Source organism: Canis lupus, chromosome 27 (assembly GCF_003254725.2).
Source record: "Canis lupus dingo isolate Sandy chromosome 27, ASM325472v2, whole genome shotgun sequence".
Taxonomy (NCBI): Eukaryota; Metazoa; Chordata; class Mammalia; order Carnivora; family Canidae; genus Canis; species Canis lupus.
Genome location: NC_064269.1, coordinates 35,580,720 through 35,606,956, shown reverse-complemented (window position 1 = coordinate 35,606,956; position 26,237 = coordinate 35,580,720). Strand labels below are relative to the sequence as shown.

At 34.7% G+C, this 26,237-nt stretch overlaps 1 protein-coding gene across 1 annotated transcript in view; it reads right to left on the bottom strand.

The window, feature by feature from the left end:
- LOC112665386 (uncharacterized) overlaps positions 1-26,237 on the bottom strand; it is a 63,102-nt gene that overhangs the window by 8,645 nt on the left and 28,220 nt on the right. Inside the window, exons 11-13 of the mRNA XM_025455070.3 lie at positions 13,473-13,562; positions 12,912-12,965; positions 12,021-12,172 (exon numbers count right to left, since the gene is read on the bottom strand). Of these exons, the coding sequence (XP_025310855.3) occupies positions 12,021-12,172; positions 12,912-12,965; positions 13,473-13,562 (296 nt within the window). The remainder of the gene's footprint in view (positions 1-12,020; positions 12,173-12,911; positions 12,966-13,472; positions 13,563-26,237) is intronic.

Here is a 26,237-nt window from a genome sequence, read left to right as displayed (position 1 = left end):
GACACTAGTTCACACTGGAGGGCAATGACAAGAGCAAGATGAAGGAATAGGATGGTCTAGGCCCTAAATCGCCAATGGAAAAAATAACTGAAAAGTGTATCTGAACATAAAGTATATTCACTCTAATCATTTTTGATGAGGACGCCAAGACCATTCAATAGGAAAGGGACTGTATCTTTCACAAACAGGATTGGGAAACAGACTATCCACATGCAAAAAATGACTGGACATTAATATTTACACCATATATTCAAACTAACTCAAAATGGACCAAAGACTTAAACATATCATGTAAAACTATAAAATTCCATAAACGGAACATGGGGGAAGTGTGCCAACATTTTGTGTAGCAACGATTTCTTGGATAAGCCAGCAAAAACACAGACCACAAAGGAAAAGTCCATTGTAGGCAAACGGGCTACTCCGAACTAAACATTTCTGTGCATGAAAGGGCATGATCAACAGAATGAAAAGACAGAAAGGGTGGGAAAAAACAATTGCAAAATTACATCTCAAAAAAGGAATTCATATCCAGAATACATGAAGAATCATCTAAGTCGATAAAAACACCAAAAAACAATCAACCCAATTACAAAATGGGGAAAGCCATTGACTCACCATTTTTCCAAAGAAAACATATAAATAGTCAAAAAGCATATGAAAAGATGCTGTGTATCAGTAATTATCAGAACAATGCAAATCAAAACCTCAATGAGATATCACTTCTACTATTAGGATGAATACTATCAAAAAAAGTGTCACTAAGGAGGTGGTAAAAGAGGACCCTTGTACATTGTGTTGGGAATGTAAATTTGTCAGCCATTATGAAAAACAGTCTGGAGCTTCTTCCAGAAATTAAAAATAAAATACCTTTTGAACCAAATCTCACAAGTAGGAAAATATCTAAAAGAATTGAAAGCAAGAGCTCAAAAAGATATCATTATTTGTGTGTTTACTGCAGAATTATTTCCAACAGCCAAGTGGTAGAAGCAACTCAATTGTCCACTAATGGATGAACAGATCAAGAAAGCATAGTATATACATGACAATGTAATATTACTATTCATCCTTAAAAAGGAAGGAACTCCTATCACATGCTACAATGCAGATGAAACCAGAGGACATTATACCCATTAAAATCAGGAGGTCCACACATACATGGGGGAAAAAAAGTATATGATCTCACTTATATGAAACCTCTTTTGTAGTCTAACTGATAGAAACAGAAAATAGAATGGTGATTCCTAAAGTCTGAAGGATAGTGGAGAAAGGGAATTACTCCACAATGAGGATGACGTTTGAGTTTTACGAGGTGAAAGTTGTAGAGATCTGTTGGGCAACAATGTGTATATATTTAGCATTCCATAATTGTATGCTTAAAGTTGGTTAAAATGCATGATATAGTTAATAATAATCAAATTATCAAAAACGCCCAAAATGTCCAAGAATGATAAGTAGATGAAGATATATGCATACACAATGGAATATTGCTCACCCATCAGTAAGAATGAAGTCTTGCCATTTGCAACAACTTGGGTGGAGCTAGAGTGTGTTATGTTAAGTGAAAAAAGTCCATCAGAGAAAGACAAATACTATATCTTTTCACTCATATGTGGAATTTAAGAAACAAACCAGATGAACATAGGGGAAGGGGAAAAAAGAGAGGGAAGCAAACTTAAGAGACCCTTAATTACAGAGACCAAACTGAGGGTTGATGGTGAGTATGAAGGTGGAGGATGGACTAAAATGGTGATGGGTATTAAGGAAGGCACTTGTTGTGTTGAGCTCTGAGTATTATATGTATCTTTTTAACCATTAAATTCTACACATGATGCCAATATTACACTATATGTAACTTAACTAGAGTTTAAATAAAAATTTAGGGAAAAAAGATGTATGATGCAGTTTATATATATATATATATATATATATATATATATATATATATAATACACATTTAGATTTTTTGTGATTCATTTATTTATGAGAGACACACAGAGAGAAGCAGAGACATAGGCAGAGGGAAAAGTAGGCTCCTCGAGGGAGCCCTATGTGGGACTGGATCCCCAAACCTGGGATCACGCCCTGAGCTTCTGAAGGCTGATGCTCAACTGCTGAGAGCCAGCCAGATGTCCCTGATGCAGTTAAATATAATGTAAGATGTGAGAATGTACAATTTCCAATATATCACAGTCTGGAAGAAACAAAACTTTGGAGACAGTGAAAGATCAGTATTTGACAGGGTTTGGCAGAGAAGGAAGGATGGATAGACAGAGCATAAAGGAATTTTTACGCAGTAAAACCATTCTGTATAACTCCATACTGGTTGATACATATCATTACATATTTCTCCAAACTCATAAAACACACAACATCAAGAGATAACCTTAATGTAAACGATGGTCTTTAGATGATAAAGATGTGTCAATATAGGTTTATTAATTGTAGCAAATGAATCTCTGCACTGAGGGATACTGAAAATGAGAGTCTATGTGCTACACATGCAGACAATAAACAAAAGGAGAATACAGAAAATCTATGCTTTCTCTGAGTTCTTTTGTGTTATGTGATTTTTTTGCCACAACTTAAAAAATAAAGAACAAACAAACAAAAAGAGATGATCTAGACAATAGCAAGAGAAAAACCACTCATTACAATTAGAAAAGTAACAAGATAAATAATAGATGAATTTTCACCAGAAATAATAAAGAAAAAAAAGGAAGGTCAAATTCAGAGCTGAACATACCAAAAAAATGAGAAACAAATCAACTTCGCCCCACAAAAAAAGAAAACAAAACAAAAGAAAATAATACAAAAAGACTCTTCAAACAAGAATTATAATTTCAGCAAAACAACTGATAAGATTTTTTGAAACCATCATAATGGGGCACCTGGGTGGCTCAGATGATTTAACATCTGCCTTGAGCTCACGTCAAGATCCCTGGGTCCTGGGAAGGAGCCATACCCTCCTCTCCACTGTTGGACTTCCTGTTCAGTGGAGAGTCTGCTTCTCTTTCTCCCTCTGCTTCTACTTTCTGCTCATTATCTCTCTGTCAAATGAATAAATAAAATCTTTTTTAAAAGCCATCATTATAGCACTGTATGGTCAAATCCATAACACTTTATTTTAGTTAGCATTTATTAATTTTTGTGATGCACTGTCATCGTGAATGCTCCATTTCAACTCACCAATGCGGGCTCATGAATACAGTCTAGGAAAAGACATGCATAATTAGTGTTCAGAAACTAGTCCTAGCTGAATTCAGTATGACATTCTTAGAAGTACATGTTCCCTGTTCTATAATAAAATAGTGTTCTATGAAGGCCTCATTAGTGATACTGTATCAATCAAGACACACTTTCAGCCCCCAGAGGACAGCTTGAATTGCCATTGTGGGATAGGCTGCCTGAGCTCTGTTCCCAGGTCGCTGGGACCTGACATGGCTTTATCAAAACACCACTGGATCCTGCTGCTGTCCTGTGATTGTTGCTTGGGATAAAGTTGAAACATTGACAATCATCCCTAGACTATGCTACTATGATACCCTTTCCTATGGCTCTGAGCACCCATTGAAGCTTGTCATCCCAGAACCAGTGTCACTGCCAGACAGGGTCACAATGGTGAGATGCTAGGACACATATACAGTGTCCAGGAAATATGCGTACTTGTCTCCATCCTAGATACCAGTACCAATGCCACAGAAAGTGAACCTGATCACAATCACACAGGCACTATGATAGTTCCATCTGTGCCTATCTTGGGCAAGAGATCCAATACTGTTTGAGGGCTCTGAAGGTGGCATGCCATACCACCACCAAAAAGGAGCCTCCCAGCAATATATGTTCCTCCCATGGGTAAGACAGGAGAAAGTGGATGATATTTCTAAAGTGGTCAAAGGGAATAACAACTGTCAACCAAGAATACATTACTCAGCAACTTCTCATTCAGAAATGAAGAGGAGATAGAGGCTTTCAAAGAATCCTCAGGGATGGCTTGTCAAAGTTTCAACTCTCACCCCAGATGGCAGTCAGAAGTGAGCAGCAGCATCACTCCAGTGGTAGCCTGTTAAAACCATGTGTCAGAAAAGAATTTAACCTAGTCCTACCCTTTAAAAACTCCTTTTAAAGAAAAGCTAAAAGGAATTTTAAAGGTGAAAAAAGAGATGAAAATAAGTACCATAGAAACATATAAAAATATAATATCACTGGTAGAGACAAAAGAAAAACTGTCCTTGGGACGCCTGGGTGGCTCAGTGGTTGAGCATTGCCTTCAGCTTGGGGCATGATCCTGCAGTCCTGGGATCAAGTCCCACATCAGGTTCCTTGCATGGAATCTGTTTTTCCCTCTGCCTATGTCTCTGCCTCTCTCTCTCTCTCTCTCTCTCTCTCTCTCTGTCTCTCATGAATAAATAAATAAAATCTTTTTTAAGAAAGAAAGAAAACATATCTTTGAAATAGGTGTCAGCTATGATTTCTTGGACGTCTTGAAAAGACAGGCAAACCACATAGAAAAATAGGACTGCATTAAGCTAATGTACACAGCAAAGAAAATAATGAGAGAGTTGAAAAGATGTTGGAAGAACAATGTACAGAACAAGGAAAAAATGTAAACCATTTATCAAATAAGGGAGCAATATCCAAAATATATAAAGAACTCATTACAATGCAATAAAAGAGAAAATAATACAATTTCAAAAAATGGCAAAGAACCTAGGTAGACATTTTTATGAAGACATACAATTGGCCAATAAGTGCATGATAAGTGCACAGAATCACTAATCATCATGGAAATGCCAATCAAAACCACAAGAGATATGACCTCTAACCTGTTAAAATGGTTTCTTCCAGAAAGATAAGAGAATATTGGTGAGGATGTGAAGAATAAGAAATCCTTTGCAGGAAATGTAAATTGGTGGCTGTATAAGGGAAAATAGTATAGCAACTTTTCAAGCAATTACAAATAAAACTATCATATGAATCCGCAATGTCACTCTTGCGTACATATTTAAAAGAACTGAAATCAGTATCTCAGCGGCATATCTGCACACCCATGCTCATTGCAATGTTATTCGCGATAGCCAAGATATTGAAGGAAACTAAATATCTGCCAACAGATAAATGGTTAAAGAAAGTATGATACACACACACACACACACTGAAATAGTATTCAGTCATGAGAGAGAAGGAAATCTTCCCATTTGTGAAAAATGAATGGACTTTGGAGGCATTCTCTTAAGTGACAAAAGTGAGGCAAGATCGACAAATACTGTATGGTGTCACTTACGTGTAGAATCTGAAACACTGATCTAGTAAAATCAAAGAATAGAATGTTCTTTACCAGGAGCGGCGTGGGGAGGAAGGGGGAGATGTTTAAGAATACAAAATTATAACCAGTAGTTAATAAGTTCTGAAAGTTTTGTGTACAATATAGTGATTATAGTCAGCATTACTCTATTATAAATCTCAAAGATCCTGTGATTAAATCTTAGCTGTTCTTGACACCCACAAAAAATGATAAATATGTGACATAAGAGAATTGTTATCTAAGATTACCATAGTAATCACGCTGTAGTATATAAATGTATCATATGAACACATTTATGCCTTTAATTTAAACAATGTTATGTCAATTATATCTCAACAACACACACACACACACAAAAACAACCCAAAAGTATATTTGTGATACCTACGGCTCCTACTAAGGAAATAAGAATATAGCTGAGACAACAATAGAGAAATTAAAATGGAACCCTAAAATAAGATGTTTAATACAGGTAAGGTGGAAGAAGAAAACAAAACCTAAACATAGAATGACAGCAAATGAGAGACCTAAATCCAACCGTCCCAGTAATGACACTCATGTGAATTAAATAAGTATTCTAGTAAAAAGACAGAAATTGTCACTCTGAATAAAAATGTAAGATCTATCCATACCCTCTCTGTAACACACACCTTAGACCTAAAGATAGAACAGGTGAACATAAAAAGATAGCAAAAGATCTACAAACAATAACCCCAGAAGTGAGCACAAACAGCTATTCTAATATCAGACAGTTGCTATTAAAACAAGAAATATTATTAGAAAACAAAACAAAAACATTTCTACACACTAAGGCTGTCAATATGAGAAGATAAAACAATGATAAACATCTATTATTCACCTAAAAACAGAACCCTTAAATACAAGAAATAGAAACTGACTGATTTGGAAGGATAAAGAAACAATTCAGTGGTACAGTGGAAGACTTAAAAGATCTTCTGTAAATAAGTGATAACACAGCAAGTCACAAAATCAGGACGATGGAAGACTATCAAAACCAGCTTGACATAATTGACATATAGAAGGGGTTTAGGTCATAAATAAGGATCAAACATTTCAAGGATGGAGATATTCAACGTATATTCTCTGAAGACAAAGGAATAAATTAGATGCAACAACAGAAAGAAATTTGGGGGATTTCCAAACCTGCGGAAAGTGATACACTTCTGAAAAATTTACAGTTCAGGGATGAAATCTATGAAAATACCTTGTACTAGATGACAGAGATTACCTTGTGCTGGACGACTCTGAACAGAATATTTCAAGACTTTTATGGGGAAACTAAAGTAATGTTTAGAGACAATTTGTAGCTTTCTCACTTAGAAAAGGAAGAACATTAGAAATGCATGATCTGAGTAGCTTCCCTCTCAAGTAGCTATACAGAGAGGAGCCAATTGAAGTTAAGGAAGAGAAGATAAACACATACTTAGCTGAAAGCTGACTGTGAGGTATGGATAGCAGAATAACTCACGGTAGCCCCAAAGGATGAATGCTCAAATATTCAAGGGCATCAGCAATAGAACGGATTCTGACTGTAGTCGAATCAGACAATGGAACAGCAAGGAGTTTGGGCAATTTAAACTTCACGCAAATACATGAATAAATCACACATTTAGCTTCCCCTAAAAATGTCAAAAATAAAATATACATACTATATGTTTCTATTTATGTAAATGTTTTGTAAATGGAGATGAGAACATGAGAGGGCATTTCACAGTGCTGGTAGAATCATTTTCATTCTGTGTAATGTGACACTTGAAAATTCAGTCATTTGTTGGCATGTTTTGCACGTGCACCCATCTGTTGCACATTATTCCACTAAAAAATTACTGTAAGGCATTATTATGAAAATATGCAAATATATAGAAACTAGACAGAAAATTGAAGAAATCTTACTAAATACAACTTTTGAAAACTAAAACAGAAAAAAAATATCCAATAACATACAACTTCTAATATAATTTAGTTGTAATTCAGAAAGCTTTGCATACTCCGTTACAGAATACTTAGACATTTGTGAATGACAGAAGTGTAATGCTAAATAAAAACCAAACAGAAACTGTTGTAGGGCAAAGAGTCGAATAAAACCCATTGTAATAAAAAGACTATTTCTAAAGTATGAAATTGACATAAAAATATGTAGCAAGGTTAATGAAACTAAATAGACAGAGCATAATTTAGACCCAATCATATATGGAATGCAGGTTTCAACAAACATACAGTCATTCCATGGATAAAATATGTAGTCTTACAACAAATGCTGTGGAAACAATCCAGTGACAAGTAATATTAATTATATATATATATGTATATATACTTTATATTGTAAACAAAATGCTAAAAATTTATCATCCAAAGTGTAAATGATAAACTTACAAGAAGATGTATTAGAAAAAAACACCTATCCTATAATTGAACAGATATTTCTTAGAAAGAACCATAGAAGCATGATCCATGAAAGAACAATTTGATGAAGTGTAGGTCGTCAAGATAATTTCTGCTCTTAGAAGAGAAGAGACTTGAGAGGAAATATTTACGGATCATACATCTCATAAAAGACTTGCTGCCAGGATACATGCAGAATTCTCAAAGCAAAATAAGAAAAAGTAAAAATATAAACAAAATATGCCAAGAAGCTGCACCAAAATCATATATGGAGGGCAAAAGAGTACAGGGAAAGATGCTCAACACTATTAAAATCTGGAACATTCAAATTAAAACCCCTACAAATCAGTGCTTGCTTCAGCAGCACATATTACTTAAACCCTTACAAATCAGACTTCCTGTACCAGAAAGATAGGATGTGGTTTTCCTTGTATCTCCCCCAAATTAGCTAAAACCCCTGGGCATTATGTGTAAAATGATACAGGAAGATTCAGGCAGGTGATGAGAAAGCTGACAGAACCAGGTACTATAGAAATGAGAAATGAAATGCCTGTGAGTGCCCTGGAATTTCTCTCTACCTCATATATCCCAGACTGGTGCCAGAGAGGCTGGCAATCCACAGACACCCACGGTACACACAAAAGCCCCAAAAATGTTTTCTTTCCTCTCCAGTCAAAATAACAGGAAAAAGGCATGCTAGGAAAACAGAAAAATTTAGACACTAAGTGTATTATTATTCCAATCAAAAACCATTGACTATCCAACAAAAATATCAAACTCAGGAATGTCAGGGGAAATCAAGACATTCTCTGATAAAAGAAAACTAAGAAATGTGTCACCACCAGACCCACTCTCAAAGAATTGCTAAAGGGAATTTTCTAATCAGAAATTAAATGATAAAAGAAGGAAACTTGGATCATCAAGAAAAGGAACAAAAGAAAGAACAAAGCTATAATTAGGTCTAATGGACATTCCTTCACTGCTTGTGTTTTCTAAAATGTTTGATATTTGGTGTAAAATTATCAGTTGAAGCAAAATTATAACATTCAATGATTCTCAATGTGTGTACAGAAATATTTAAGACATATAAAAGGGACACATTAAAGGAACATGAAGGTAAGGCTCTACATCTTAATGAAAGTGCTATGGGTTGTGTTAGACTGTGTAGACTGTGATATATGCATATATATTTACCTATATAAAGACATCTGATATCTATATTATTTATGTGGAGAAAAACAGAACATATATGAACATATACATAACTTTATATGTATAAAGATTTTATGAAGAAAAGATCTATTTTGCTATAAATTATAACCCATCAATTAGGTCATGATGTAGAATATTACGACCTTCATTTTTATCTCACAGCATCATAAATACTTATCTCACAGTATCAAAAATTAAATAAATAAATACTTATCTCACAGTATCAAAAAATAAATAAATAAATATTATCTCACAGTATCAAAAAATAAATTCCAGTTTGATCATAAAACCTAATTAAAAGTTAAAAAATAAAGAGAGAAATGAAAAGATAACTCCAGGAAGGTAATATAAGAAATTATATTCATGAATTTGGTGAACCTCTGAAACGGGCCCAAAATAATCACCAACACACAAATGGGATTAATTGGGCCATGACAACATTCAAATTCTGATCATTAAAAGACTCCAGTCGGGGAATAAAATGCAAGCCACAGCCATTTCAACTCGTAAACTAAAAAGCACTCATATCTAAAATCTGACAAGAATGAAACTAGACTACTCTCTTGCACCATATACAAAGGTAAACTCAAAATGGATGAAAGATCTAAATGTGAGACAAGATTCCATCAAAATCCTAGAGGAGAACACCGGCAACACCCTTTTTGAACTTGGCCACAGTAACTTCTTGCAAGATTCATCCATGAAGGCAAGAGAAACAAAAGCAAAAATGAACTATTGGGACTTTATCAAGATAAGAAGCTTTTGCACAGCAAAGGAACAGTCAACAAAACTCAAAGACAACCTACAGAATGGGAGAAGATATTTGCAAATGACATATCAGATAAAGGGCTAGTTTCCCAGATCTATGAAGAACTTATTAAACTCAACAGCAAAGAAACAAATAATCCAATCATGAAATGGGCAAAAGACATGAACAGAAATCTCACAGGGGAAGACATAGACATGGCCAACAAGCACATGAGAAAATGCTCCTCATCACTGGCCATCAGGGAAATACAAATCAAAACCACAATGAGATATCACCTCACACCAGTGAGAATGGGGAAAATTAACAAAGCAGGAAACCACAAATGTTGGAGAGGATGCGGAGGAAAGGGAACCCTCTTACACTGTTGGTGGGAATGTGAACTGGTGCAGCCACTCTGGAAAACTGTGTGGAGGTTCCTCAAATAGTTAAAAATAGATCTCCCCTACGACGCAGCAATTGCCCTGCTGGGAATTTACCCCAAAGATACAGATGCAGGGAGACTCCGGGATACCTGCACACCGATGTTTATAGCAGCAATGTCCACAATAGCCAAACTGTGGAAGGAGCCTCGGTGTCCATCGAAAGATAAGTGGATAAAGAAGATGTGGTTTATGTATACGATGGAATATTACTCAGCCATTAGAATCGACAAATACCCACCATTGCTTCGACATGGATGGAAGTGGAGGGTTTTATGCTGAGTGAAATAAGTCAATGGGAGAAGGACAAACATTATATGGTGTCATTCATTTGGGTAATATAAAAAATAGTGAAAGGGAATAAGGGGAAAGGAGAAAAAATGAGTGGGAAACATCAGAGAGGGAGACAGAACATGAGAGACTCCTAACTCTGGGAAACGAACTAGGAGTGATGGAAGGAGAGGTGGGCAGAAGGTGGGGGTGACTGAGGTGGGCACCTGACGGGATGAGCACTGGGTGTTATGCTATATGTTGGCAAATTGAACACCAATAAAAAATAAATGTATAAAAATATTAAACATAAAATGAAATAAAATATTAAAGTAAAATAAAATATGACAAAGGCTTGTGATGCGTGGATGTCTCACTTGGTTAAATGGTCTGCCTTAGGCTCAGGTCATGATGGCAGGGTCCTGGGATGGAGGTCTGCCTGGAGCTCTCAGGCTCCCTGCTCAGCCAGGAGCCTGCACTACTCACTCCTGCTGTTGCTGCTCCCCCTGTTTGTGTTCATGCTGTGTTTTTCTGGCAAATAAATAAATAAAATATTTAAAAAATATAAGGCAAGGACTTCTAAGACACGGAAAGGGGACACTATCTTGGAGAAATGAGCAAGAGAAACACTTGAGCACTTATTCTCACAAGAGAATATCCCAATGGCTCACAACCTAGAAAAATGGTACAGCTGTAGAACCATCAGAACTTATTGTAGTAATTTTTTTCAGACTGCTGAGTTTATCCTCAAGGGACTATTTGTATAATGTGTGTTTACACAAAAACTAGATAAATATAGGGATAATATATTGAAAAATACACATATCCAAGGTTGTGCCATTTCATGCTAATGTTAGAGGAAAATGTATTGTAATCACTTATAAACACAATTACAATGTTATATTAATACATTATTGTTTTATTATGACAAATGCATATTTACATTCCATAAATATACCATATACTATGTAGCTATGTTTAATAAATTATTATCAATATGATTTGTGGAAAAGGACGTAGAAAAAGCTTTCCGTAAGTAATGATTTGTAATTCCCACATATTAAAAAGGAACTAAATTTCTGAGAATAGATTTTGTAAGGTCCCATTCAAAAAACACAGTTGAAAATTCACAAAATATAGACAGATGTTATATAGAGATGGATTACAAATATCATATGAGAGTGAAAGGAGACAGACATAAAAATTCATACTGCTTGATTCCATTGATATAAAATCCAAAAATAAACAAAGGTGTTCCACATTATTAAAATTGGCAGGGGTAATGGAGGCTCTAAACTTCTCTTTCTTGCTCTGATTTGTAATTATGTGATTCCCACTAATTTGTGAACAAGTTGCACAATCATATTTTAAATTTCTTGATGTGTTGTAAAATTAAATAGTAAAGTCATTTCAGGCAAAAGAGCTTTTGGGAAAACATGGTTTTCTACGAAAAGCACAAAGTGGAAATTATTAAGTGTACATTAAAGGCATAAAAATGTAAATAAAATATCGCAGACTCAAACTGTGGAATAGTAACAGATTTTAAAATAAACTAGAAATATGTACAAAAATATGGATGAACTCTACAAATATAATATTAACTGATATGCTTTTATTAAATCCAAAAACATTGAAATCTTACCATTTCCTTTTTATCATCTATGTTCAGCAGGGTAGAGTTCTTAGAAGAACAGGATGTCAAACTCTCGTTCCATGGTTTTCTTTTAGTGCTAATGTAATAGCAATTGTTGGAATATGTAAACCATCCTTTTGCACAATGGCCACAGTAAAGTCCTGGAGAAAGATTATAACATATTATCCAAAAAGTTTTGAATATTAAAACATGCAAAGGTACAACCTGCATGTGTATACACAGATGTATATAATACATCCATGCACCCTTATAAGCTTGTAAAAATAAAATGAAACACACACTTATATACTCTCAAAGGAGTTGGGCTTTCATCCCCAAATTTATATGCCCATATAAAGTAAACCCACAAAACTGTCCATCTCTACATGTCCCTTGAGTCACTGAATAAAACCACTCTTTTGGAATTGTTTAATGACTCATCTTTAATCGTATTATAACAGGAGTAAATTTGAGGCCATTGGAAATAGTGGGTATGGTGATTATTTTATTATTTTATTTTAATGTTTATTTATTTATTTGTTTAAGAGAGTGAGAGCATAAACAGGAGGGACAGAGGGAGAGGTATAGAGAATCTCAAGCAGACTCTGCTCTCAGCCTGGAGCCCAATGGGGCTCAAACTCAGGACCCTGGAATTATGACTGGAATCAAAACCAAGAGTTGGACACTTAAAAGAGCCATCCAGGAACCCCAGGAACTCATTATAAATGAGTATTTCCTCCTATTATAGCATAAGAAATAATATTGTTCTATATTCATGATTTCTGAACATTTATTATGTGATTTTCTACTTAATTTACCCCAAAAGAATCTTTGCCAAGCTTAAGACGGAGATAAAATACAAATTCTACTAGTATATGAGGTTTGAAAGTGATAGTGTACCTTTCTGGGTAGTTATTTCCAGGGAAGTGTTATTCCGCACTGGTCCTTCAGTAGCTAGAAATATTAAAGCAATGCTCATACAAACTTAATATTAAATTAAATAAATCATAATGATTTGAGTTTCTTAGTTTAAATTTGCTGTATTGTTTAAAATTAGAAAATCTGGAATAAAATTGATATACCAGTAAAAGATCAATAAAATGATGAACACTTGGGGGAAATGATGAACCCAAGGGGGAAAATAATCCAAAAGCTTTAAGAACCAAACATCACCATTTCTTAGAGTATTTGATGTAACCAATCTCAATTTATTTATATTTCTCAATAAGGTCTCTCCTATAACTTGCATTTGAGTTATGAAGTCTGAATATATGTCTGATACTGTCTATAGTGATTCCCTTACTTCTACTTTTGACAAATTCGCATTCAGAATAACCATTCCACACTTAGGGCATATATGCATTAAAATGAGCAAATACAATTCCATAAAGTTCTGTAATATTTTAAGACACTGATGATCATCAAAGAGAAAAAATCCCTTGTAGTCATTCAAATACTCACAGAGAATACCAGCTATTGTGATCACAGTGGACATCAAGATAAGGCAGATGATTCCCAGGATTCCAGCAATGAGCTTCCCTGGACATGATGCTAAATAGTAGTAAGAGAAATGAAAACACTGACAAAAGATGGATGGGAATAATCATTTAGGAAATTTACGTACAAGAGAACCAATGATGCACAAGGAGTCACGTATAAATGCATGGCCCCCAAACCTGCATCTACTCTTGTAATCTTCTCTCAGAATATACCGTTGCATTTGCAGTAAATATATTACCCCATGAGACGTGATAAAGACCATGAATTACAACACTTGAACAAGGCTCATCCTCAAATTTCAACTACAATATTATATTCCTGCTCCAAACTCTGATCCTCACAAAAGAAAAATATGGGAGATCATTTCCTACTCATACCCTCCACTCCAACACCCAAAGAACACATCCTAGAAAATTATACTGTGTGTAGTGAATGTTTTACCTTTGCAGGGGTAGTTCTTGCCATCCCCTTGAAGATCCTGAGAAGCATTTTGAAGATTTAATTCTGCATAGGTTATTTCCTGCTCAGTTACTGAAGTGGAACACTTAGTGCCCTTAGCTTTCATTTGCTGTCTTTTTGAGTCCTTAGACTGATTGAGCTCTGCATAGGCACCTCCTTGGTTATGCATGTCTGCAGCTGCAAAGTGGCAGGCACAGTGCTGAGTGGAACTGTACTGAAGGACTTGATGAAGAGTGTATGTAATGACAAGACTGCTAGGACAGTGACACTGGGTGGAGTGTGGGGTGAGTGATTTCATTTGCAGTTGAGCAATGCAAAATCTGGTGCTAATTTCCTTAGAACTTTAAAGAAGTATTTCATGATAGAATAAGTGGTTTCTACAATGTTATTCTATGTTTGACACAATAGTATTGGTTGGAGTAATGTAAAGTGAAAATTAGTGAAGAAAGGAATTCAGGAATAATATTGTCCTTCTTAAGACAAAGTGATTCCACAGAAACATGTCAACATTATTAGAATAACTGGGTTAGTGTTAGAAAGAAAATGCTGCACCAGTATCTGACAATTTTTATATACATTATTGGTTAAAAAATTGAGTGCCCTAAATTAGGAAGTACTAGTTTTGGCATATAAGGAATTTCCTGCAGTAAATGACTTTTAGTTGAGGACTTAGATTTCTTTCCTAAAAGGTAACGCTGTACCATCATGTGGCCATTTATTTTGAGTAACTGTGGAATTCTGAGAAATCGTTAAATTTTAAAAGAAATATTTTATATGTTTAAGAATATTATGACACAATAAATTTATCCCAAATCTGAACAATACTGAAAACAAAAACCAAACAATATTTTTTTGAAGTATTTAACACCAGAAATTGACAGCTGATTTAATGGCAAGCATCTGAAACCATAAAATGATAAATAAAATTGTAGATCATTTAGGGTAGAACACTGTTGGTACAAACTTCCAGAATGATCTCTGAATGTCAAAAGCATAGGGTAGTTTAGTTGTATAAGAAATTCTAATAAATGAAGTTATTGTCATTTCATAATTCAGTCCATGCGTTCTGCAGTCAGTGAAATTTGGAATTACTCATGACTCTCAAATTTACAGAGTATGACTTTTAAAATGTTCCTTCCTGTTTAGCTCCCTAGTTTATACTAATGTAAAATGAGAATTAAAATATGCAAAATATAATGCATATAAAACACTACTCCATCTGGATTTTCTAAGCTCTTAATACTATATTATTTATTTTAATACTAATACTAACTAGTATTACTAACAATATTCACATTACCGTTACTGACTCATATCCTTTGGACATGTAACATAATTCATTAGATAAGAATGTCTTTCAGTATTAAATATCTTTTTTTGCCAATTTTGATCAATTTTTTAAAAAGTCTTTTGATTGTTTCATACTTAAGTTTAAGTTAGCATTTTCAGAAGATCCTTCATCTTGCTTTTCGTGAAAAATCAAATTTCTTTTTTTTTTAAGGTTCATGTTTGTTTTTTTTTTTTTTTTAAGATTTATTTATTTATTCACAATAGACAGAGAGACAGAGAGAGGCAGAGGGAGAAGCAGGCTCCATGCCGGGAGCCCGACGCCTCACTCCATCCCGGGACTCCAGGATCGCGCCCTGGGCCAAAGGCAGGCACTAAACCGCTGAGCCACCCAGGGATCCCCAAACTTCTTTTATATATCAAAGCAAATGTATGCGGAATTAAGTTTTACTTTCACAATTTGGTGATTCACTTTCTTCAAGATTTTATTTATTCATGAGAGACAGAGACAGAGAGGCAGAAACATAGGCAGAGGCATCTCCCTGTGGGGAGGCTGATGTAGGACTTATTCCCAGGACTCTGGAATCTCACCCTGAGCTGAAGACAGACACTCAACCATTGAGCCACCCCGTGTCCCTGATGGATTCATCTTAAGAATCTATTTTTCTTAAGTATTTGTTTAAATTCTAGTTGGTTCACATATAGTATAATATTGGTTTCAGGAGTAGAATTTAGTGATTCATCCTTTACATATAACGCTCAGTGCTCAGCAGTACAAGTGTCTTTCTTAATACTCATCGCGCATTTAGCCCACCCCTGTCCACCTCCCCTCCATCAACCTCCAGTTTGTTCTCTATAGTGAAGAACATCTCATGGTTTGATTAGTTCTCTTTTTTTTCCTCTTTACCTCTGTTCATCTTAAAATAGATAAAAATCTATTTAAATATGAGCTAAATATCAAATAATATATGTAATTCTATCTATATTGATGACAAATCCAAAATTAACTGTTCCTTGTCATGATGCTTATGGGATTTCACTTGAAATTCTATTGATTTGCAAACGTAATTATGCATGTGTAAATGCGCCTAATTACTTCTCCACAGGCAAAAATTTGAATATTTTAAGAAATTCTCCAACTTATTTCCTATTCATTCCTGTCTGTTACCCTGAAGGTTTGGAATAAAAATGCCAAAGTTCTCTGCCATTTGATTATGTATTAATTGCACCTCAGTTACATCCCATCCAGCATTTGTATCTCCTACTAAATGAGGTGGTTAGGAAGAGAGACAGGGCAGTGCAGACACATACCTTCTGTTGGCCAGAGGGTAAGGCATCTTCCAGTAGGAGACCAGGTTACTCTGATAAACAGACACTATCTGTAGTCTTTACAGACTGCAGGCCCTGTGAGAGCTCAGAGTGACCCAATAGTGGAAAAAGTAGATTTCTCATCACTGTGTCACTTAAAATTTGAACAGGAAATTCTTACACTTGGGCTATTTTGAAGACACTTTATCTCATCACACACCTCCAGAATGTACACACTTTCAGTTTGTAGTGTGTCATTTATTTTGTCCATTGGCAAGTATCTCTGAGAAGTTTTTGTGTTCCAGAAGGTATTGGGATCAGAGCCTTGGCCACTCAGGCTAAGTGACTTCCATCGGATTCACAAACACTGAGAACTTAGGCCTTCTGAAAAATATCTTACATGTTTGTTTTACTTTTAGACAAAGTTGCTGAATTTTCCATTACATGCTTCTTGTTCTTATGTACTTGCTATGTCATTTCTATGTACTGACAATACTCTAAAATCATCATCCCCTTAACAGGTATTTAATAATATCTTACACACATTCTGAAGTATCAACTTTTCAAATTTATTATCACTACATTTTCAACTTTATTTTCACTGTCAAAAAACATCAATTTCCAAACTCTTCTTCTCATTTTTTTGCCTCAGTTTTTTTTTAAGATTTTATTTATTTATTAATGAGAGACACAGAGAGAGAAGGGGGAAGAGACACAGGCAGAGGGAGAAGCATCCTCCATACATGGAGCCTGACATGAGACTGGATCATGGGTCTCCAGGATCAGGCCCTGGGCTGAAGAGGCACGAAACTGCTGAGCCACCCAGCTGCCCTGCCTTAGTTTTTAATAGACCTGTAAAAATCTTATTACTTGTAAAAAAGTTATTTATATTTCTGCTGAAAAGAACAAAATGCCTGTGGGAAGGACACAACATTGAATAATACAGACCAATAGCACCATGAAGGAGATTTGAATACTGAATAATTACTTCTACTACTTACGGAGTCATCCTCCAATGACACGTTGTCTCTATTATAATAGTAATACTTGTTTTCAATGAGATAAGCCTAGGTCTAATGAAGTACTGGGAAAATTAATGTAATTTTTGAAAATTTTACTTAACTGAAAAAATTAAGCGAGGGCAGCAAAGGTATTTTTAAAACACAATTAGGTGATACATGAACATCCACAGAAATAAAGCATTAAATCTAAATTACATAGTTTGCATCAATACAATTCTCTTCCATTTTTTACATTGTTGGATTTAACTTGTGAATAATTTTGGAAGATACTTGCATGTATATTTCTACTGGTCTATAAAGTTCTGGGATTTATTGCAAAATTAGGTGACAATTTTATTTTTATTTTTATGTATTTATTTTTAATGATGTACATTTGATATACAATACTATAGTAGTTTTAGGTGTAGACATAGTGATTCAGTATTTATACACATTATGATATTATCATCATGATAAAGCTCATTACCATCTGTCTCCATACAGAATTAATAGTGTTATTGACTATATTCCCCATGCTGTAATGTACATCACTGTGACTTATTTATTTTATAACTGAGAGCTTGTACCACTGACTTCCTTTCACATATTTCAGCCCTTCCTCAACCCCTCAATCCTATAGCAATCAACCACTCTTTATATATAAAGACTGCTTCTGTTTTGTTTGTTTTTAGTTCTATATCACTAGTTTAATCATAGGGATTTTGCTTTTCTCTGACTAATTTTATTTACATAAAACTTGTAGGTTCATCAATGGTGTCAAATATGACAAAAATTTCATTCTTTATCTCAGATTAATATTCCATCATATATATAATATATGTGTATATATACACATATATATACATCCCATCATATATGTATACATACATATATTACATATATATACATATCCTACTTATTCATTCATGTATAGATGTGTCGACAAATGGGTTGCTTCCATATCCTGACTATTGTAAGCAATGCTGCAAAAACAGAGGGTGCATACATCTCCTCAAGTTAATGTTTTCCTTTTCTTCAAATAGATACCCAGAGGTGAATTTTTGGATGTTTCACTATTTCCATTTATAATTTTTTGAAGAGCCTCCATGCAATTACCCATCATGACAACGTCAACTTAAATTCTCACTGCAGTGCACAAGATTCCCTTTAATCCACATCTGTGCCAATTTTGTTACTTTTTGTCTTCCATTCTGACAGGTGTGAGGTGAGATCTCATTGGGGTTTTGATTTGCATTTTCCTGATGATTAGTGATGTTGAATACCTTTTCATGTGTTGGCCATCTGTATGTCTCCTTTCAAAGAATATCTATTCAGGTCCATAACCCATTTTTTAATCATTTTTTCATATTAATTTTGGTGTTGAGCTGTTGGAGTTCTTTGTATATTTTGAATACTAACTTCTTGTCGGATATATAATTTGAAAAGATCATCTTCCATTCAGTAGGCTGCCTTTATATTTTATGGTGCTTTCTTTGGCTGCACAAAACTTTTTGAGTTTGATGTATCATTTATTTTTTTTTCCTTTCGTTGTCCTTCCCTAAGGAGACACATCCAAAGAATAAAGTTAAGCCCTCTCTCCAAGAACTTAATGCCAATGGATTCTTTGGGAATTTTATGATTTCTGGCCTTCCATCTGGTTCTTTAACTCACTTTAGGTTTATTTTTGTGTATGGTGTGCAAAAGTAGTCTAGTTTTATTTTTTAGCACATATTTTTTGGGTTTTTTTTTTTTAACTGTAGTGAAGACTCTCTTTTCCCCATCGTCTGTTCTTGCCTTCTTCATTGTCTATGAATTGACCATATAAACAGAAATTTGTTTCTGGGGTTTCTATTCCATTCATTTGATCTCTGTGGTCTATTGTGGTGCCATACTGCTTTGATTGCTACAACTATGTAGTATAGTTTGAAATCTAAGAGCATGTTATTTCCTGTTTTACTCTTCTTTCTAAAGGCTGCTTTGGTTTTAAAGTCTAGTTTTTCTAAGTATTCTTACTCTGGCTTTCTTTTGAAGTCCATCTGCATGGTAATTTTTTCTCCCTCTCTCAATTGTTATCTGCAGTCCCTTATTTGCAGCATATACATGGGTCTTGTCCTTTTTATCCATTCTGACACTCTATATCTTTTGACTGGAGTATTTAGTCCATCAATATTCAAAGTTATTATTGATAGATATGTATTTATTACCATTTTATTACTTGTTTTGTCATTGTTTCTGGAAATTTTCTCTCATCCCTTCTTATCTTGGTCACTTTTGGTCTCTGCTTTGCACTTGTGCCCTATAATGTTTCCTGTAAGCTGTTTTGAGTGTCACAAATTCTTGTTTAAGTTAAGGAATTCTTCTATTTTTTTATTTTAAGATTATTTTATCATCATATTTTGCAAAACTATTTATGTCTTTGTGTTGGCTGGTTTTATTGATTTTGATAGGAATTCTCTGTGCCTCTTTGATCTGGACTGTAAAAAGACACAAAGCAGGGCACTATATAATTATAAAGACAATCTAGAAGATGTAAGAATTGTAAATTTATAGCACCCAAAATGGGAGTACTTTATATTAAAATCAATTTGTAACAAATATGAAGAACCTCATTGAATATAAAAAAGAGTGAAAGGCAATAAAGGGGCTAAGGAGAAAAAATGAGTGGGAAATATCAGAAAGGGAGACAGAACATGAGAGACTCCTAACTCTGGGAAACGAACTCGGGGAGGCGGGGAGGGGAGGTGGGTGGGGGGGGGTGTGTGACTGGGTGACGGGCACTGAGGGGGGCACTTGATGGGATGAGCACTGGGTGTTATTCTATATGTTGGCAAATTGAACACCAATAAAAAATAAATTTTAAAAAAAATTTGTAACAACTATGAAGAACCTCATTGATAGTAATACAATTATAGTAGGGAACTTTTGAAGTCCACTGACATCAATGGACAGATCATCTAAATGGAAAATAAACAAGGAAACAGTGGCTTCAAATGACAGTCCGGATCAGATGGACTGAACAGATATATCAGAACAATTCGTCCTAAAACAGCAAAATATACTTCTTTTCCAAGTGCACATGAACATTCTCCAGAATAGACCACATATCAAGTCACAAAACAGGTGACCAGAAATGCAAAAGGATTGAACTAATACCATGCACCTTTTTTTTAACAACAGTGCTATTAAATTTGCAGTCAGCCAGGAGCAAAAATGGAAAAAGCAAATATGTGGAGGCCAAATAAAATGCTATTTCATACTGAACGGGTCAACCAAGAAATCAAAGAAGAAATGAAAAATACATGGAAACATATGAAAATGAGAACACCACTGTAGAAAACCTTTGAAATGCAGCAAAAGTGATTCTAAGAGGGAAGAATATACCAATACAGGCCTACTTGAAGAAGCAAGAAAAATCTCAAGTTACAACCTAATATTATCTCTAAGATCAACGAAGGAAGCCTAAAGCCAGCAGAAAGTAGAAAATAATAAACAATAGAACAGAAACAAATGAGATAGAAACTAAAAACAATAGAGCAGATCAATGAAACAAGAGCTGGTTCTTTGAAACAACTGATAAAATTGGTAATCTTTTAGCCAGACTTATCAAAAAGAAAAGTAAAAGGACACAAATAAAATCACAAATGAGAGTAGAGAAACAACAACCAGCCTTACAGAAATAAAATTATAAGAGAATATTATGAACAACTATATGCCAACAAATCTGACAACTTGGGAGATATGCACAAATTCTGAGACACATATAAACTACCAAAACTGAAGGAGGAAGAAACAGAAAATTTGACCAAGCTGATAACCAGCAAAGAAATTGAATCAATAATAATAATAATAATAATAATAATAATAATAAAACAGCGAAAAAACAAACTCCAGGGACAAATGGCTTCATAGGTGAATTCTACCAAACATTTGAACAAGAGATAATACCTATTCTTCTCAAATCATTCCAAAAAGGTCAAAAAGAAAACCTCTAAATTCATTCTATGAGGACAGCATTACCCTGATACCAAAACCAGATAAAGACTCCATGGAAGAGAGAACTACAGGCCATATCTCTGATGGAATATGGACACAAAAATTCTCAATAAAAGTCGAGCAAATAAAGCTAACATTAAAAAAATCATTCATCATGATCTAGTGGGATTTATTCATGGACTGCAAGAATGGTTCAATATTTGCAAATCAATCATGATACACCACATTAATAAAAGAAAGGATAAAAAACATATGATCCTTTCAATAGATGCTGACAAAGCATCTGACAAAGTTTACTATCCACTCGTGATAAAAACTCTCAACAGAGTAGGTTTATAGAGAACATACCTCAATTTTATAAGGCCGTATATGAAAAACTCAATTATCAATCTCCGTGGGGAAAAACTGAGAACTTTTCCTCCATGGTTAAGAAAAGACAGGGATGTCCACTCCTACCCCAATTATTTAACACAATACCAGAAGTCCTACTCTCAGCAATCAGACAACACATAGAAATCAAAGGTATCCAAATCAGTAAGGAAGAGGTCACTTTGACTATTTGTAGATGACTTGACATGCTCCGTAGAAAACCCAGAAGACTCCATCAAAAAACTGCTATAGAGCTTCTTGGGCAGGGCAAGATGGCAGAGGAGTAGGGTCCCCAAGCCACCTGTCCCCACCAACTTACCTAGATAACTTTCAAATCATCCTGAAAACCTACGAATTTGGCCTGAGATTTAAAGAGAGAAGAACTGGAATGCTACAGTGAGAATAATTCATGCTTCTATCAAGGTAGGAGATGGAAAAATAAATAAATAAAAAGAATCCAGTGGGGGAGGGGCCAGTGAAGCCTGGCTAAGGCCAGGTGGAGACAGCCTCCAGGACAGGAAAGCCCAGTCATTTGCCAATGACCTATCGGATAAAGGGCTAGTATCCAAGATATATAAAGAACTTATTAAACTCAACAGCAAAGAAACAAATAATCCATCATGAAATGGGCAAAAGACATGAACAGAAATCTCACAGAGGAAGACATAGACATGGCCAACAAGCACATGAGAAAATGCTCCTCATCACTGGCCATCAGGGAAATACAAATCAAAACCACAATGAGATACCACCACACATCAGTGAGAATGGGGAAAATTAACAAGACAGAAACAACAAATGTTGGAGAGGATGTGGAGAAAGGGGAACCCTCTTGCTCTGTTGGTGGGAATGTGAATTGGTGCAGCCACTCTGGAAAACTGTGTGGAGGTTCCTCAAAGAGTTAAAAATAGAACTGCCCTATGACCCAGCAATTGCACTACTGTGGATTTACCCAAAGATACAGATGCAGTGAAACGCTGGACACCTGCACCCCGATGTTTATAGCAGCAATGTTCACAATAGCCAAACTATGGAAGGAGCCTTGGTGTCCATCAAAAGATGAATTTATAAGGAAGCTGTCGTATATGTATACAATGGACTATTACTCAGCCATTAGAAACGACAAATACCCACCATTGCTTCGACACGGACGGAAGTGGAGGGTTTTATGCTGAGTGAAATAAGTCAATCGGAGAAGAACAAACATGATATGGTCTCATTCATTTGAGGAATATAAAAAATAGTGAAAGGGAATAAAGGGGAAAAGAGAGAAAATGAGTGAAAATATCAGTGTGGGTGACAGAACATGAGAGACTCCTAACTCTGGGAAACAAACTTGGGGTAGTATTGGGGAGGTGGGCGGGGGGTTGGGGTGACTGGATGATGGGCACTGAAGGGGGCACTTGATGGGATGAGCACTGGGTGATATGCTATATGTTGACAAATTGAACTCCAATTAAAAAAAGAAACTGCTATACCTCGTCAGTAAATTCAGTAAAGTTTCAGAATACAAAATCAACATACAGAAATATGCATTTCTGTATACAAAAATTGCATTTGTATACACAAATAATGAAGCAGCAGAAAGAGAAATTAAGGAATCAATCCCATGTGTAATTGCACCAAAAATGAGAAGACATTTAGGAATAAGCCTAACCAAAGAAGTAAAAAAACTGTACTCTGAAAAATATAAAACACTGATGAAATAAATTGAAAATGATACAAATAAATGAAAAGACTTTTTATGTTCATGGATTGGAAGAACAAATATTGTTAAAATGTCTATATTAACCAAAGAAACCTACACATTTAATGAATATCTATTAAAATACCATCAGCAATTTTCACAGAGCTAGAACAAACAATCCTAAATTGTATATGGATCCATAAACACTCAGAACAGCCAAAGCAACCTTGAAGAAGAAAAGCAAACAAAACAAAACAAAACAAACAAACAAAAACCACAAAAACAAAAACAAAAACGTAGGCATCACAATTAATTTCAAGCTATATTACAAAGCTATAGTCATTAAAACAGTATGGCACTGGCACAAAAATAGACATATAGATCAATGGAGCAGAATAGAAAACCTAGACGTGACCTCACAACTATATGGTCAATTAATCTTTAACAAAACAGGAAAGAATGTCTAATGGGAAAAAGACAGTCTCTTCAACAAATGCTGTTTAGAAAACTGGACAACACCACGCAAAAGAATGAACCTGGAACACTTTCTTACACCATACACAAAAATAAATTCTAAATGGATGAAAAACCTAAATGTGAGACAGAAAACCATGCAAATCCTAAGGAGCACACCAGCAGTAACTTCTATTATATTGGCCATAGCAACTTCTATCTAGACATATCTCCTGAGGTAAGGGATACAAAAACAAAAATAAGCTATTGGGTTTTCATCAAGATAAAATGCTTCTGCATAGTGAGAGAAAAAAATAAAACTAAAAGGCAAACCTGGGAATGTGAGAAGATACTTGCAAATGACATGTCTGATAAAGGATTAGTACCAAAAATATATAAATAAGCTTTCAAACTCAACACTCCAAAAATGAAAAATCCAATTAAAAAGTAAGCAGAAGCCATGACCAGACATTTTTTTCCAAAGACAACATGCAGATGGCCAACAGACACAGATGGCTCACATCACTGGCCATCAAGAAAATATAAATCGAAACTACAATGAGATATCACCTCACACCTGTCAGAATGGGTAAAAATAACAATACAGGAAAAACCAGGTGCTGAGGAAGATGTGGAGAAAGGGGAACCCTCTTGCACTTTTGGTGGAAATGCAAACTGGTGCAAACACTTTGGAAAACAGTGGGTGATTCCTCAGAAAGTTAAAAATAGGACTACCTTACAATCTAGCAATTGTACTACTAGGTATTTACTCAAAAGATACAAAATAAAATCTTGGGTTGTTTGTACCACAACTTTAGCAATTAGTTACAATACCATTTACATATTATATGAATTTTATTTTGAATATTCATATTATATCTCTATTGCATAAAAGAGTGTATAAAGGATAAGTATAAAAAAGACTATGTTCAAACAGATAGATGTATATGAAATATGATTTATTTTACAGTTAATGATTGAGTTTAACCTCTTTCCTTCTTATAATTGAACTAGGGTGGGGAAATATCTGAATCATTATCAAGCTACTAATGTTTATCATAAATTCTGGCAATTAATAGCTGTGTGACTCACATAAACATCTTTTTAGTTTTATTCTTGTTTTCTTCAAAATTAAACATTATATACTTTGCTTTAAGGTACTTTTTCATATGAGTAAAGAGTGACAGATGAGGGGACCTGGAGAATTTAATAAAACCAGATCTCTTCCAAAAGATCTGAAAACCATGTGAGGAAAAAACACATGAATGCTGAGGACATCAAGACATTCTCTGATAAAGGAAAAATAAGAAACGTCACCACCAGATCCACTCTAAAGAACTGCTAATGGAAGTTATCTATACGAGAATCAAAAGAAAAAAGAAGGAAACTTGGATCATCAGGAAAATAATAATAATAATAATAATAATAATAAGAAGAAGAAGAAGAAGAAGAAGAAGAAGAAGGAGAAGAAGAAGAAGAAAGCTATGATCAGGTCTAATGGACTTTCCTTCACCTCTTGTGTTTTCTAAATCATTTGATATTTGAAGCAAAATTGTCAGTTGAAGAAAAATTATAACATTGGTATGATGCTCAATGTAGATAGTGATATATTTTAAGACATTATAGTCTAAATGGAAAAAGTAAAGGGACATAAAGGAAGGTAAAGCTCCACATTTATTCAAAGTGCAATCGGTTGTAATAGACTGTGTAGACTGACATATGTAATCTATATAAAGATATCGAATATCTCTATTATTTATATAAAGCAGATCAGAACATATAAGGACATATATATAACTGTATTTGTATGAAGAAATGATCTACTTGGTTATAAGTTATGCTCCATCAATTAGGTCTTGGTATAGAAGTGTGGTCTTTACTTTTATCTCACAACATCACAAACACAGCATCATGAATAATAAATTCTAATGAGATCATGAACCCTAATTAAAAGTTAAAAATGTAGGAAAAAAGGTAAATCCAGGAAGATAATATAGGAAATTATATTCATGAACTTTGATGAACTTCTGGAATAGATCCAAAATCACTAACAACCAAAAGGATAAATTGGACCACAGTAACATTGAATTCTGATCACTAAAAGACTCCAATAGAGGTAAAAGTGCAAATCACAGCTATTTCCATCTGATAAACTCAAAAAAGTGCTCA